The sequence below is a fragment of the Podarcis pityusensis genome, assembly GCF_964106645.2.
Source record: "Podarcis pityusensis genome assembly, chromosome: 1".
In the NCBI taxonomy this organism is placed as follows: Eukaryota; Metazoa; Chordata; class Lepidosauria; order Squamata; family Lacertidae; genus Podarcis; species Podarcis pityusensis.
This window is the reverse complement of record NC_138028.1, coordinates 15,255,025-15,271,299: the sequence shown is the minus strand read 5'-3', so window position 1 is coordinate 15,271,299 and position 16,275 is coordinate 15,255,025. Positions and strand designations below refer to the sequence as shown.

Below are 16,275 nucleotides of genomic sequence, written 5' to 3'. Positions count from 1 at the left end.
TTACTCACATACATTAGAGTGGAGCACAGAAGATGCATTTCTTGTGACAATTCAAATTCTTCCCCTCGCAGAAAAGCAATTCTGACAGAACGTGGGGGGAAAAGGGAGGTGAGATTGTGAATATGTTATTCACAAGTGAGACCTTTTGAACTTTTAGTTCTTCCTGCGTAAGGTGTAGCTGCTTCTTCTATTTTATAACTAGGAGGCGTCGATTTTGCCGTTGTGTTTCAGGATGCCCGGGCATGTCTTCGTCATGGGGCTCCATGAAGGATAATGTGAGCCAGATATGCAAAGCTGCAATGCTACATGATTCATTGGTCCTGTGACCTGCTTTCCTAAATGACATTCATAAAGCACACACCTAAACCTATCAGTCTTGATCTAGATCTGTAACTGTGCTGGAAGTAGCACTGCTTGTGATCAATAAAAATCTGTTCTCATGCTTGCCAGGTACAAAGTACGCTTGGGCATCTGATTGAAAAGTATCAGGGTTTTGTTTTGTTTTTGCAAGACATTGTCCTTTTATGTTCTGCTTAGTTATGCTAGGAAGTTTGCCATCAATAAATCTATGCAGTGGCATTGTGTGGGGAGGGCCGGAGGGTTGGTGGCCCCAGGCGCATTTGTTAGGGGGCACATTTTGCTCCTTGCCGCCCTGCCTGCCCTGTAAAGCTCTGGGGAAATTGCTTGCAAAAACACGTGCCTTAGTTAAAAATGTGTATGCAGTTTTCATGGGGATTTTAAAAAATAAAATGCTGATTGCTATGGAAATGTGGGAAACTGGATTTTTAAGCTTGGAAAAACGAGAAATTAAGAGAACCAAACTTCACAACGTCTTTCTATCCCTACTTTCCAGAGGTTTTTGTGATTTTAAATTCAATCTCAATTTTGCATGTGGACTTAAATTGAGTTTTCTTCTGTCTCTTAAGTTACAGGAGTCAACATTTGACAGTATCAACTGGGAAACGGATTCACAGTTCATTTTTTGTTGCCTTTTCTTCTCTGTTCCAACGTAGATGTCCTTGCCCCTTTCGTCTGCCATTATACAGGTAAGCTGTTGGGCTCCTTTTTGGGAGAAATGGTGGTATACAAATTTAATGAATACATTTTGTGTGGGGAAACAAGAATATTGGTATAGCGGCATACTGTTGTTGTTTAGTCGTTTAGTTGTGTCCGACTCTTCGTGACCCTATGGAGAGCACGCCAGGCACTCCTGTCTTCCACTGCCTCCTGCAGTTTGGTCAAACTCATGCTGGTAGCTTCGAGAACACTGTCCAACCATCTCGTCCTCTGTTGTCCCCTTCTCCTTGTGCCCTCCATCTTTCCCAACATCAGGGTCTTTTCCAGGGAGTCTTCTCTTCTCATGAGGTGGCCAAAGTATTGGAGCCTCAGCTTCAGGACCTGTCCTTCCAGTGAGCACTCAGGGCTGATTTCCTTCAGAATGGGTAGGTTTGATCTTCTTGCAGTCCACGGGACTCTCAAGAGTCTCCTCCAGCACCATAATTCAAAAGCATCAATTCTTCGGCGATCAGCCTTGTTTATGGTCCAGCTTTCACTTCCATATATCACTACTGGGAAAACCATAGCTTTAACTATACGGACCAATATGAGTGTAAATTTTTCATTTTCTGGATTAATTTTTTTGTAAGTGTAGTGTTCAAATTATACTGAATTGTTTATTCATATTTTTAGTCAGTTCTGAATTTTGTGGAGAATCTCACCCTTTTCCCATCGCAGCCAATCATCCAGGGTGGCACCTGGGTGAAGTTCTCTTCCTCCTGGGCACCTTGCATTACTTTTCTGCCTCCTGTCAAAGTCTTTAGTATGTCAGCACTACTTCCTGCTGAGATATAGCTTACTGGTGCATTTTTTCTGGCTGTTTTCTGGAAATCGATAGCCAATATATGCTGTTTCGTAAAATGGAACCCTGAGGAGCCATGTCTTGAGTTGATAGGAAACATGATTTGCCAGCTGACAATCAAGTTGCCTAAAGCTTACAGAAAGCCCTCTTAGGCTGCTCTTTCTGAATTTGGTTCTGAGCCTCTGTGAATAGGCACTTATAAAAAAATATAGCAGCAAAAAACTCTTGCAAATAGCAGTGTTTTACCACTTTCCTTTTTGTATCAAGTTGTTCAGTTCCATATGACAAAATACTGCTATTTGGGAGGGTTTTTTTGGGGGGGGGGTCTGTGCTATTTTTCTGTTTCTTCTTTTGATTGCTGTGTGTCTATTAAACATTGAATGGCTGTCCTCTTTCTGCCCCTGACATCCTGCGCTCTCTGTAATTCTCCTCAAATTGTAAAACCATTTCTTCATCGCCTTCTCTAGTCACCTTCTCTTCCCCAATTTATGCTTTATTCAGGAGTGGAGAAACTTGTTAAGCCCACGCTTATTTCTCTTGGTGATCTCATCTGCTCAGGTGAATTCTTAACAACCTCTTCTGATGAGTCCCTAAATCAGCCGCTGACCTGCCCACCTCTTCTCAGGGCCAAACCATACATGATGCACAGTTCCTGATCTCTTTCCTCCTGATCTCAATTTCCTTTATTTTATTTTTAAAATGAAAGGCAAGCTTGAAGGATTGCAGTTGGGAGTGGAAAATGGGAAGGCAAGGGACAGCTTTTGTCCCATCGACCGTTCTTCTTGAAATTTTGGGTATTTTTTTTAAAAAAAAGACAAGTAGATGTTGCAAAACCAAGGAGTGGCAGCAGTAGTGAGGAGTACTAGAGGAAACTGAATATATATGCTTTATCCAGTTTTCACGGAAATTCTTACTTTGGGTGTGGTTTTGCAAAATGCTCTTGTAAAAGAGCTTCATGTCTGCTAATATCCTGCTATATATGGGATAGGTCATCGAGACGGCAGATTATGAGGCAGCTTCATTTAAGCACAGCTATTTAAGCATGAGAGGTCTGGAGGGCAGCAACATGAGAATGGGCCTTTTCTGCTGTTGTTGTTGTTGTTTAGTTGTTTAGTTGTGTCCGACTCTTCGTGACCCCATGGACCAGAGCATGGCAGGCACTCCTGTCTTCCACTGCCTCCCGCAGTTTGGTCAAACTCACGTTGGTGGCTTCGAGAACACTGCCCAACCATCTCGTCCTCTGTTGTCCCCTTCTCCTTGTGCCCTCCATCTTTCCCAACATCAGGTTCTTTTCCAGGGAGTCTTCTCTTCTCATGAGGTGGCCAAAGTATTGGAGTCTCAGCTTCAGGATATGTCCTTCTATGCAGTGGCTCCCCATTTGTGGAATGCTTTCCCCAGGAAGGCATACCTGGCACCTTCATTATACTTTAGGCACCTGGCAAAAACTTTCCTCTTGAACCAGACCTCTGGTTGATTGACATCTGATGCCCTTTGAAAATGTGCTGAGGATGGAGGAATTACAGTGGTAGCTCTGGTTGCGAACGGGATCCATTCTGGAGGCCCGTTCACAACATGAAAAGAGCGCAACCCGCAGCGGCGCATCTGCGCAAGCGCAGGTTGCAATTTGGCACTTCTGCGCATGCGCGCGACGTCATTTTGTGCGCATGCACAAGCGGCGGAGCCCGGAAATAACCCTTTCTGGTACTTCTGGGTCACCGCAGGACGTAACCTGAAAGAACGTAACATGAAGCAAATGTAACATGAGGTATGACTGTATTGGGTTGTTCTTGTTTTTATTTTTTATCGTGTATTTTATGCTTCTATATTGCAGTTTTATGCTGTGAGCCGCCCTGAGACCTGCGTGTATTGGGCGGTATACAAATTTAATAAATAATAATACTCCTTTCTTCCATAAAAAGGGACTAGAAATAAATAATTTTATTTTCTTTGAAATGTAAGTTATACACTGCCTGTTAACTTGTAAGAGAGGAGTGCGGTACCTTTGGCCTGCTGGCCTGGCCTGCCCATTTGGCCCACCAGGTAGACATGGCCACAAGCCTTACACCTGATGCTCTATGTGATGTCAGGTGTGGAACAGGTAAAATCATAGCGGGGCCAGAAAGTCTGCACGCCCCTTTGCAAGGCTCCTTGAAGAGCCTTGCTGATTGTCAGAGCTTTAAGAGAGACCTGCACAGCCAAAGCTGCCCAAATCAGCTGGGATAAACTGCTCTAATCCTCTGGAAACTCCCTAGCATAGCGGGGGGGGGGGGGGCTGGAGGAAGCGACTTGCATTCATGGTGCTTCCTTCAGAGCTTTGAATACAAACTGCAACCTTTGGAAAGAAAAGGAAAACAGCATCTTTTTCTTTCTTCCCAGAGGAAGGAGTTTGTATTCCAGGCACTGGAGGAAGTCCATTAAATACAAACCGCTTTCTCAGCAGAGGAGAAAATATTCCTTTTTCAATAAGCTTTTCCCTGTCTCTAATGACTTCCAAGTTGTGATCAGCCAGTGGGCAATTGCAGGGAGCATCTCGGAAGGAGGTTGCTGTAACCCCCCCCTCCTCTGAACTTTTGACAGGTGTCAGTCAGGGGATTGTCAGAGTTGGAGTTTGAGGAAATAAGGATCCGGCCCTGTGATCGGATCTGTTTCTGCGCCCTAGCTCTAAGGCAACATATGACTATTAATCGGATTCAACTCAAATGAGCAATTGTCTGGGGGGTGCACTTGTGTTAAAATGTTAAAATGAAATTGCCCCGCCATAAAACAGGTACCGCCGAATCGGGAGCCTCAGAGGCAAAGAGTGACATAAGCTGAACGTGCGGCAGATCACAGGTGCCTTCTCAGTGACCAGCGCTTGGGTTTTCTCCAGTTTCCTGCAGAAATACCCACACTTCAAACGCCACATGAATTCTGCATGAGATTCTGCAAGAGGCAGATGCAGTATTTGATCCAAGCACTGTGTGACAACCCAATTTCATTTGCTTTTAATTCTCTAGCAGAGTAGTCCTGATTTAAACACATTCGATGAAAAAAATTAATCTGAAACAAGGTTAGCTATTGAAAGGCAACCCAAGCAAAGCATGGGAAGCTTGTGTATGAATGGGATATTGATGAATTCTTATATTACCAGAAATGGGTTTGGGTGTATATTGACTGTACAAGCATTTGCAAAATGTGGCGCTGTGGTCTAAACCACAGAGCCTAGGGCTTGCTGATCGGAAGGTTGGCGGTTCGAATCCCCGCGATGGGGTGAGCTCCCATTGCTCTGTCCCAGCTCCTGCCAACCTAGTAGTTCGAAAGCACATCAAAGTGCAAGTAGATAAATAGGTACCACTCCGGCGGGAAGGTAAACGGCATTTCCGTGGGCTGCTTTGGTTTCGCCAGAAGCGGCTTAGTCATGCTGGCCACATGACCCGGAAAAACTGTCTGCGGACAAACGCCGGATCCCTTGGCCAGTAAAGCGAGATGAGCGCCGTAACCCCAGAGTCTTTTGCGACTGGACTTAACTGTCAGGGGTCCTTTACCTTTACCTTTAAGAATGAGAGAGGAGGGGATTTGAAGAGAGTATATCTGGATAGATAGTGAGTACTTCCATTTGGTGTAGAAAACCTGCCCCTCTAAAGAAGAGTTTGCTGTTTGTTCCCATAATCTATCAGCTATATTTATTTATTTTGCATAGTTTCTATCCTGCCTTTCTGTTCAAAGTTCCCATAACATTTTACATTCTGTGAAGTCTTTGTAATTTCTTTAAAAACCACAAATACTGATTTTTTAATAATTTTTTTTCAAATGAAAATACACAAAAGTAATAACAATACTATTTTAAAATTTTCTTTAAAAAATTCTCTTCCCTCTTCTTTTTCCTTTGAATTTACAAACGGATTAAAAAGAAGCGATAATATTAATTTTTTAAAAATTGAAAGAAGCGATAAAAAAGAACAAGTAGCTATTCAAGTCAGCAGCAGTAGCCTCTTTGGGAAGCAGTTAACATAGCCAAAGCCCTGATTAAAATAAGTAAGCAACCATTAAATGTCTTGGGAAACAAAATGGCCGTGCACCCTCGGATTTGGCATGAGGGGAAGGGAATTCTATAACGGCTTTTAATATAAGCTTTGATTTTTTGCAGTGTGTAACTGTTTGCTACTGTTCATTGCTTAACACCAAGGACATGCTAAGTTATGTCTAGGGACCAGCGTCAAGAGTGGCTCACAATAATTTAAACAGAGGGAATAGAAATGGCTCCAAGAAGGTTGTAGCCATTGAGGTGCAGTGGAGATGTACATTGGTTCTTTTACCCTTCTCGGCTCGAAATGTGATTTTTCTTCGCCCTCCGGGAATGCTTAGTAGGCTGGAGTCAGGAGGGAAGGCATTCTGGTGACAGCGCAGACTGTTGGGAAGGCTGCGATGGCAGGAAATTTAATTTATGCCCTCTAGCTGTCAGTTGTAAGAAGATCTTGTTACATCGCCTCTGAGGAACTGGCCGACCTTGATCTAAGAGCAAGGCATTCTGAGTTGACTGAAGTGTGGAACTGGGACAGAAGCGGAAGGCCAGGGAGAGAGATAAACAAGAGGTAACCAGGTCAGATGTTTCTGCAGTAGTATGTTGACAGCTACTATATTTCAGTCCCCTAACACCGTATTCTCGGACAGAATGTGCTGGGCTAGAGGCAATGGAGGCTACAGAGTAGATAGTCTACTGCTTCTATTGTTCTTCGCTGTCTTCGTAATGACCCTAACTCTTTGGGGCTGTGAATGAGCTTAAGGAAAATATTGGCTGCTCCTTGTAGTTTTTAGGTTTGCCAGCTTCATTGAGGATCTTGCCAATTGGGCCCCAGCAGACCCAGCACTCTAGGCCTTTTGAAAATGTCGGAGAACCCATCTTTCCTCGCTGGCTTTCCACAAAAGGTGTTTTAGTTTAGGGTTTTGGCTATTGTTAGGGGTTTTTTTTGGTAATATTTTTGTAGTTTTGGAATGCTGCTGCTGATTATTACCTGCCCTTCGCCAGCAGGTCCTGGGGCATATGACAGGAGTTTAAAAATTCAGAATTATAAATACGGTTGAAACGCAGTACAGACACAGGAATAGGATGGGCTCTGAAGACACAGAGATTTCTACAACTCAGGGGCTGCCACAGGGAATTCCCTCTTCACGGCCACCCTTCCCAAACTTCTGAGGGATGTGGGACTACCCAGAAGACCCCCTCTGTTGACTTTACGGCCTAGGAGGGTTTGTAGGGAAGAAGCTGTCTGTTCAGATATTTGAGGCCTAAGTCATATCAATTGCTGGCCTGTTAATTTTATTTTATTTTTATTTTATTGGGCCTGTATTGTTAATTGGCATTTTTTTGGGAAGCCACCTTGAACGAGTGTGCTTCTAAGGGTGGTGTATAAATATTTTAGATAAAATAAGTATATTTCAGGCTTAATCGGTTCTTACTACTTTCAGACTAGGCACCTATATCAAATTCCAACATCTTCAGTGTAAGTTGGGGTGGGGGCACTGGATCTGGTTGGTGGGCTTCATCCTGGCCACCCACCTGTCAATACCTTTGCATCACCTTGAGTCAGGTGATGCGTTTCTTTTGCCAGCGTAGTTTGGAATAAAAGGAATGACTTTGCAGTTGCCTTCAAACCTTCCTTTCGGCAGGGAGCTGCGTCTTTATCTGCACCACACCTAGAATCATAGAATCATAGAATCATAGAGTTGGAAGAGACCACAAGGGCCATCGAGTCCAACCCCCTGCCAAGCAGGAAACACCATCAGAGCACTCCTGACATATGGTTGTCAAGCCTCTGCTTAAAGACCTCCAAAGAAGGAGACTCCACCACACTCCTTGGCAGCAAATTCCACTGTCAAACAGCTCTTACTGTCAGGAAGTTCTTCCTAATGTTTAGGTGGAATCTTCTTTCTTGTAGTTTGGATCCATTGCTCCGTGTCCGCTTCTCTGGAGCAGCAGAAAACAACCTTTCTCCCTCTTCTATGTGACATCCTTTTATATATTTGAACATGGCTATCATATCACCCCTTAACCTCCTCTTCTCCAGGCTAAACATGCCCAGCTCCCTTAGCCGTTCCTCATAAGGCATCGTTTCCAGGCCTTTGACCATTTTGGTTGCCCTCCTCTGGACACGTTCCAGTTTGTCAATGTCCTTCTTGAACTGTGGTGCCCAGAACTGGACACAGTACTCCAGGTGAGGTCTGACCAGAGCAGAATACAGTGGCACTATTACTTCCCTTGATCTAGATGCTATACTCCTATTGATGCAGCCCAGAATTGCATTGGCTTTTTTAGCTGCCGCGTCACACTGTTGGCTCATGTCAAGTTTGTGGTCAACCAAGACTCCTAGATCCTTTTCACATGTACTGTTCTCAAGCCAGGTGTCACCCATCTTGTATTTGTGCCTCTCATTTTTTTTGCCCAAGTGCAATACTTTACATTTCTCCCTGTTAAAATTCATCTTGTTTGTTTTGGCCCAGTTCTCTAATCTGTCAAGGTCGTTTTGAAGTGTGATCCTGTCCTCTGGGGTGTTAGCCACCCCTCCCAATTTGGTGTCATCTGCAAATTTGATCAGGATGCCCTTGAGTCCATCATCCAAGTCGTTGATAAAGATGTTGAATAAGACCGGGCCCAAGACAGAACCCTGTGGCACTCCACTAGTCACTCTTCTCCAGAATGAAGAGGAACCATTGATGAGCACCCTTTGGGTTCGGTCAGTCAGCCAGTTACAAATCCACTGAGTGGTAGCATAGTCAAGACCACATTTTACCAGCTTCTTTACAAGAATATCATGAGGCACCTTGTCAAATGCCTTGCTGAAATCAAAGTAGGCTACATCCACTGCGTTCCCTTCATCTACCAGGCTTGTAATTCTGTCAAAAAACGAGATCAGGTTAGTCTGACATGACTTATTTTTCAGAAATCCATGCTGACTATTGGTGATCACAGCATTCCTTTCTAGGTGCTCACAGACTGTTTGCTTAATCATCTGCTCCAGAATCTTCCCTGGTATTGATGTCAGACTGACTGGGCGGTAATTATTTGGGTCCTCTCTTTTCCCCTTTTTGAAAATAGGGACAACATTTGCCCTCCTCCAGTCTGCCGGGACTTCGCCTGTTCTCCAGGAATTCTCAAAGATGACTGCCAGTGGTTCTGAGATCACATCTGCCAGTTCTTTTAATACTCTTGGATGCAGTTCATCTGGCCCTGGAGACTTGAATACATCTAAACTAGCCAAGTATTCTTGTACTATCTCCTTAGTTATTCTGGGCTGTGTTTCCTTTGCTGAATCATTTGCTCCAAATTCTTCAGGTCGGGCATTGTTTTCTTTATCGGAGAAGACTGAGGCAAAGAAGGCATTGAGGAGTTCAGCTCTTTCTGTGTCCCCTGTTTGCATTTCACCATCTTCTCCTCTGAGTGACCCCACTGTTTCTTTGTTCTTCCTTTTGCTACTGACATACCCATAAAAGCCTTTTTTGTTGCTACACCTGATGTCAGGTGTAGGGCAGGTGACTGTGGCTTCAGGTAAGCGGTCTGATGGACCTAATCAGGGCTGCAGGATCCCCACCAAAGACACAAGTTGGTGACTTTTCATTTGGTCATTTGCAACTGAATGCTGGAACAACCTCATTGGAGAAGCATTGTGTTTGAGGCGATAGATGATATGGGAATTTTATCTGAAGCTGTTTTTCCATGCATGCAAATCACCACTTGCTGCTTCAGCTCTTGAGTAGTGAATCTGCATGTGTGCACTTTCTCTTCAAAGGAAGGAATGGGAAGTGCTTTTGCATATTTCTGTGTACTCAATATGTTCCAACGCTCATGATGTTGGAGGAACCTCAGACAAATGTTTGCATGAAATACGCATCTGTTTCTCATCTGAATTGTGTGGGTACAAGACTCTCTCTTCATGCATGTGTGGATATGTGTTTTCTTTTAGTAATATTTATCAACTGCAACATGGACACAAGCAAGAAAACAGATCCCCCGGTGTCAGTGGAACTGGTCCAAAAGGCAAATCCCGACCGCAGCCCAGTGGCATCCATTTACGTGCCCGAACAAGGTGGCTACAAAGAGAAATTTGTGAATGCAGTGGAGGACAAATACAAATGCGAAAAGTGCCACCTCATTTTGTGCAATCCAAAGCAGACAGAATGTGGGCATCGGTATTGCGAGACCTGTATGAATGCTTTGCTAAGGTTAGTGTTTCTTGGTATTGTTTCAATGGGGTAAAACGGTACTGAAGGCAAGGTGCTGGCTTTCTAACCTAAATGCTTTCGTGGTCAAGTTCTAGGCATGAAGTAACTTTGCATGTTGAATATGTATGCATAAAGTAAAGAGCAAACACCTGGACTAGTTTCATATCTAGCAATCCACAAATGAGCTCACCAGTCATTTTTTAATTGGGTCAAAGTGGGCAGGTGGGCTCCCCTGTGACCTCACTCTGGACTTCAGAGGGATTCCAGAAAATAGTGCTCTATGTGACACCAGGTATGAGATTCTTCCCCCCACCCCCACCTCAATTAGGGGAACCATACATTTTGGTTGACTGTGAAGGCTGACCAAAACTCCTTTGCTCCTTAGTTAGTGCTTGATACATGTCACTGAGAGAGAAGACAGACTGGATAGGTCAGTCGGTAGACCATGAGACTCTTAATTACAGGGTTGTGGGTTCAAGTCTCACATTAGGCAAAAAAATCCTGCATTGCAAGGGGTTGGACTAGATGACTCTCACAGTCCCTTCCAACACTACAATTGTGTGGTTCTACGACAGACAGAGGGACGCGGGTGGCGCTGTGGGTTAAACCACAGAGCCTAGGACTTGACGATCAGAAGGTCGGCGGTTCGAATCCCCGCAACGGGGTGAGCTCCTGTTGCTCAGTCCCAGCTCCTGCCCACCTAGCAGTTCGAAAGCACATCAAAGTGCAAGTAGATAAATAGGTACCGCTCCAGCGGGAAGGTAAACGGCGTTTCCGTGTGCTGCTCTGGTTCACCAGAGCAGCTTTGTCATGCTGGCCACATGACCCGGAAGCTGTACACCGGCTCCCTCGGCCAATAAAGCGAGATGAGCGCCGCCGAGTCGGTCACGACTGGACCTAATGGTCAGGGGTCCCTTTACCTTTACTTTATGACAGACAGATAGTTGGAAAGAATGGGATTATATTTTCCCCAAAGACCAAAGAAAGAGTTTTGAAACACCTGAGAGAGTAGCTAATTTTAAACTGCATCTCTTGTAAGTTGATGCTGATAACATTACCATAAATTATTTGCCAGTTCAGAAATAGTCCAGAGAAACGAAGGAGTTGACATTTTCATATTTTGCCGGATAGATATGAAACATCCACGTCAACAATTATATAGCTGTAGAAGAAAACAGGGAAGTGAAGAAGACACCAAGCCCGAGGGCCTTCCTAGTGGCTCTGAGCTTTTGGAATGATGGGCTGCAATATTGTTTCAGGCAGTTGTTAATTGCTCGCTACTGCTGTTAAGCTCATTGCGCAGCACCTAGGCTTCTTGTCCTTCTTGATCCATCACTGTAAATATGCAGACATCAGAAACAAATCTTACTGATTCCTACAGATAAAAGTGCTGTTTTATTGCAAATAAAGGAAAAAGTCTAGTTATTTCTTCCTGGATATATGTATAATGGAATCATAGGGTTGGAAGGGAACTCAAAGGCCCACCCAGTCCAACCCCATGAAATGCAGGCTATATTAGAGATGAAAGTCATTTGTGTATATTGGGCGGGTGGCACTGTGGTCTAAACCACAGAGCCTGGGGCTTGCCGATCAGAAGGTCGGCAGTTCGAATCCCCACGACGGGGTGAGCTCCCGTTGTTCAGTCCCTGCTCCTGCCAACCTAGCAGTTCAAAAGCACGTCAAAGTGCAAGTAGATAAATAGGTACCACTCTGGTGGGAAGGTAAACAGCATTTCCGTTCGCTGCTCTGGAGTCATGCTGGCCACATGACCCGGAAGCTGTACACCGGCTCCCTTGGCCAGCAAAGCGAGATGAGCACCGCAACCCCAGAGTCGTTCGCGAGTGGACTTAATGGACAGGGGTCTCTTTACACACACACACACGATTTTTGTAGTAGAATGCTGTCATCTCACGCTGTTAACAGCTGATAAGAGGGAGGCAAAATAACTAATAATAATTAGATGAGGTAAAGTGAAAGATGGGGGGGGGGGAAGGTTCCTGTTATGATGAAATCAACTTGAGAAGAATGAGACTTGTAATCCAAAATGCTAAGTTGGTGGGCATCTCCTTCCCTAAGATGTTTAGATATGTGATTGAATGTTAATTGTGTTTTCTGTGTTGTATCAAGCAAATGGCCTTCTGAAAGTGTGTGTGTGTGTGTGTGTGAATGAAATAATAATATGAATTTCAAATAACCTGAAAGCTGCAAAGAGTAAATGGCTTTGTGGTGTTTCGCTGCTCGTGCATTGTTGTTTGCATACCATTACCCCTTTCTATATAATTCTTCTAGAATCATTGTTTGCAGTGATTGTGTGGGCTCCACTTCCATTTCCAACTCCCGACTGTTAAAATGAATGGAGAGCGTGCCACCGCATTGGGTTTGGAGCTGTGGGTGGAAAGCAATTCCATTCTCGGTTCTCGTGTACTTGTTAGAATATAACGATCATGCCGTGGAGCCTTTAGCGCTCTCTCTCTCTGGGTCATCTGAGGATAGAGAGACAAGAACCACTGAAGACAGCCCAGTGAAGATTACTGCTCAGTATGCAGCAGTAGTTTAAAAGAGCAAACAGGATGCTTGAGTGCATTCAATAAGCACTAGGAGACAATAGCACAGTATCGGATGAATGGTATTTGTTCTAAGGCAGAACACAAGTTTCCTGCATTATCCTCATCTCAAAGGGATGGAAAATTAGAGAGGAAAGAAATGAAGAGAGTCAGTGGAGATCATAGAACTGTAGAGGTGGAAGGGACCCTGAGGGTCATCTAGTTCAACCCCCTGCAACAACAATCTCAGCTAAAGCATCCATGACAGATGGCCATCCAACCTCTGCTTAGAAACCTCCAAGGAAGGAGAACCCACCACCTTCCGAGGGAGTCCGTTCTGCTGTCTTAAGAGCTCTTACCATCTGAAAGTGCTTCCTGATGTTTAGTTGGAATTTGCTTTCTTGTAACTTGGTTTTTTGGTTCAGGTCTCATCCTCCAGAGCAGGAGAAAACAAGTTTGCTCCATCTTCCGTTTGACAGCTCTTTAGCTATTTGAAAATGGCTATCACATCTCATCTTAAGTCTCCTCTTACCCAGGTTAAACATACCCACCTCCTTCAACCGTTCCTCATAAAGGCTTGGTTTCCAGACCCTTGATCATCTTGGTAGCCCTCCTCTGCACACGCTCCAACTTGTCAACATCCTTCTTAAATTTTGGTGCCCAGAACTGGACACTGTATTCCAGGTGTGGTCTGACCAGGTCAGAACAGAGTGGGACTATTCCCTTGATCTGGACGCTGTACTTCTGTTGATGCAGCCTAGAATAGCATTAGCTTTTTTTTCTTTTTGCTGCTGCATCACTCTGTTAACTCATGTTAAGCTTGTGGGCCTATTAAGACATTAGGAAGTGTGTTGCTGTTAGCATGACAGCATTTAAAAGATGAGGATTAAATTGACTAGAGTAATCAAGGGCTGCAATTGAAGTAACTAATATAGGTGATGCAAGGGCATCGTCTAGAACAGCAATTGCCGTTGCATTTTGCACAACTGAATTGCCAGCATCCTACTTCTCCATTGAGCGGCAGACAATCTGGGCTGAAACTTTGGCACACATACAGACTATGCACTGGAGCTTTGGAGAAGAGCAGAGATGTTGGACCTCTTTGGGAGACGCCAGCAGGTGCCCTTAGGAAGGTTCCCCCCCCCAACTGTATCGCTGTGCTAGCACTGTGCATGTCCAGCTGTCAGGGGGGCATAGGGGGCTCTATGGGAGTGGACCCCCCTCCACGCATGAAGAACGGCATGTGCACACAGTGTGCGTGAAGGCATCAGCTGCGAAGCAACCTTATCTCCCAGCATTGTTGCTGTCAGTAAGAAAGGAAGCTTTCACTCTGTTATGCTCTTAAGGTAATCTTCTTGTTGCATCAAAGCCGACAAGTGATTGTGAATGGAGCATTGCAATAGCATTATGATGCTTTTGCAAGAGCTTTTGCTCAGTGTTGCAGGTAGACGGTCTTACGGCACAAGTAGGGGGTTTTTTTTATAAAAAAAACTCTTTATAGCCATGCTTTTAAAAGTTGACCCGGAAAAAGTAAGCTTGCTACCTCGTTAATAAAGTTATGGTTTCCCATTTTTAAAACAGAATTTTAGAGATGGAAGGGGACCCCTTGCAATGCAGGAATATGCAGCTGTCCCATGTGGGGATCGAACCTGCAGCCTTGGCACTATCGGCACCACGCTCTAATCAACTGAACTGTCCAGGCATTTAATGCCATAAACTTTCATAATAGCCGTAAATGGTGTAACCCAGCCTCCTCCGACCTGGTGTCCTCCTGTTGTTTGGGACTACAACTCCCATCATGCCTGACCAAGAAGCACCTGGTTAAGGGAAGCTAGCACAACCTCTCTTGGGAAGACTTAACCTTGTTGGTAAAGAGAATGCAGACCTGGTGTTTTCGTGGAGCTAATAATAATAATAATAATAATAATAATAATAATAATAATACATTTTATTTATACCCCGCTCTCCCCGGCCAGAGCTGGGCTCAGGGCGGCGATAACACCAATAAAATCACAGTAAAAACATAATAGGGGGAACAAGAAAACCAATTTAAAATACAGGTTAAAATGCAATTTAAAATGCAGCGTCATTTTAAAAGTAGCCGATAAATCAAGACCATAAGGGGAGGGAAACATAAGGGTCAGACTGAGTCCAAACCAAAGGCCAGGCGGAATAGCTCTGTCTTGCAGGCCCTGTGGAAAAATGTCAAGTCCCGCAGGGCCCTAGTCTCTTGTGACAGAGCGTGCCACCAAATCAGGGCCAGTCCTGAAAAGGCCCTGGCCCTAGTTGAGACCAATCTAACCACCTTGCGACCTGAGACTTCCAAAATGTTGTCATTTGTGGACCTTAAGGTCCTCCGCGGGGCATACCAGGAGATTAATACCAGGAGATTCATGCAGATTAAACAATAAAAAAGGAAGGGGAAATAATAAAATTCTGCTTGAAGGTGCTCTGAACATCACAGGGCTGGGCCCAGACTTGCGCTGAGCAGAGCTCTCCTTGTGCTGGAAGGATGGGATGTGAGGCCGAGTCCTTTTCTTCCCTGTAGCCCCTTGAGATGCTCAGCCCAGAGGGTTGAGGGGGTCATAGAATCATAGAACTGTGGAGTTGGAAGGGACCCGGAGAGTCATCTAGTCCAGCCTGCAATGCAGGAATCTCAGCTAAAGCATCCATGATGGACAGCCACCCAACCTCTGGTTAAAAACCTCCAAGAGTCCACCACCTCTCGTGGGAGACTATTTTCTGGAACAGCATAGGTGCTTGTGCTGGGGGTTGCAGTGGAAAGGGGAAACCAATAGAAATTGCCACCCTGCTCCCTTTCACTAGTGGGGAGCCTCGGTTGGATCAACGCTTCCTTTGCCCTTTCATTCATACAGGAGAAAGTTTTGGACCCAAGTTATAAGGTGCATTTTGATTTGATTGTTTGTACTCTGCCTGCTTTTTGTGTGTATGTGTGTCATTTAACCTCTGTGACCAGTGCGGTCCCAACCTTTGCCTATTTTTCTTTTTCTTTTTTTTTAAATGTACTGACCTCTGTTTAAATTTATTGTCAACATATATGAAATGCTACATGTATGCAAACGAAGTTTTGGTGTAAGATCAGTTGTTGTTGTTGTTTTTCTTTTCTAGCTCTGCAATTCCAAAATGTACAGCATGTCAAGAAACAATAGTGAAAGATAAGGTATAGTTCCATCTCCCCACCCCCTCCCCAAAAAAACAAAAACGAACCACCTTATTGTGCATCTTAAACTAGGTTGCTTTGCTTATCTCAGACAAGAAATTGGCCTTTACTTTCTGCAGTGTAAATGCATTTCTAGCTCTCTTTCTCTTGCTCCAGAATTTTTCATGAGTGCAGTTCTTGTATGGGTTGTCCTTTTCAAAAACAGGGCCCACCTGACCCCCAGGAAAGCTGGTTGAGCAGGATTCTTATAGCTGATCTTCTAACTCCTGATAGCAGACAGCTAATGATGAACTGTCTTCTTACTTGCTCGCCATTCACATATAACTGCAGTTCTTCCCTGAGGAATCAGCCGAGGTGCGTGTAGCCAACAATCCATAACAGGCGGATAGAGATGTAGTTATCTTGCACAAGTTCTGTTATAGCAAGGCAAGCATGACAAGATAGTTCTGCAGTAGGGAGTTTGCAAACAATACACCACGGGTAGCTAACATGGGGCC

The 16,275-nt window shown here is 44.5% G+C and overlaps 1 protein-coding gene and 1 long non-coding RNA gene across 3 annotated transcripts in view; both read left to right on the top strand.

Moving 5' to 3' along the window:
- Positions 1-16,275, top strand: part of TRAF3 (TNF receptor associated factor 3) — an 88,725-nt gene that overhangs the window by 33,795 nt on the left and 38,655 nt on the right. For both annotated transcript variants that reach the window (XM_080980719.1, XM_080980718.1), the window contains exons 3-5: positions 927-1,046; positions 9,796-10,054; positions 15,727-15,778. In XM_080980719.1, coding sequence (XP_080836845.1) covers positions 9,816-10,054; positions 15,727-15,778 — 291 coding nt within the window. In that variant the 5' untranslated portion in view covers positions 927-1,046; positions 9,796-9,815. The remainder of the gene's footprint in view (positions 1-926; positions 1,047-9,795; positions 10,055-15,726; positions 15,779-16,275) is intronic.
- LOC308470420 overlaps positions 3,521-16,275 on the top strand; it is a 51,410-nt gene continuing 38,655 nt past the window's right edge. The window contains exon 1 of the long non-coding RNA XR_013982418.1: positions 3,521-3,623. This is a non-coding gene — a long non-coding RNA (uncharacterized lncRNA). The remainder of the gene's footprint in view (positions 3,624-16,275) is intronic.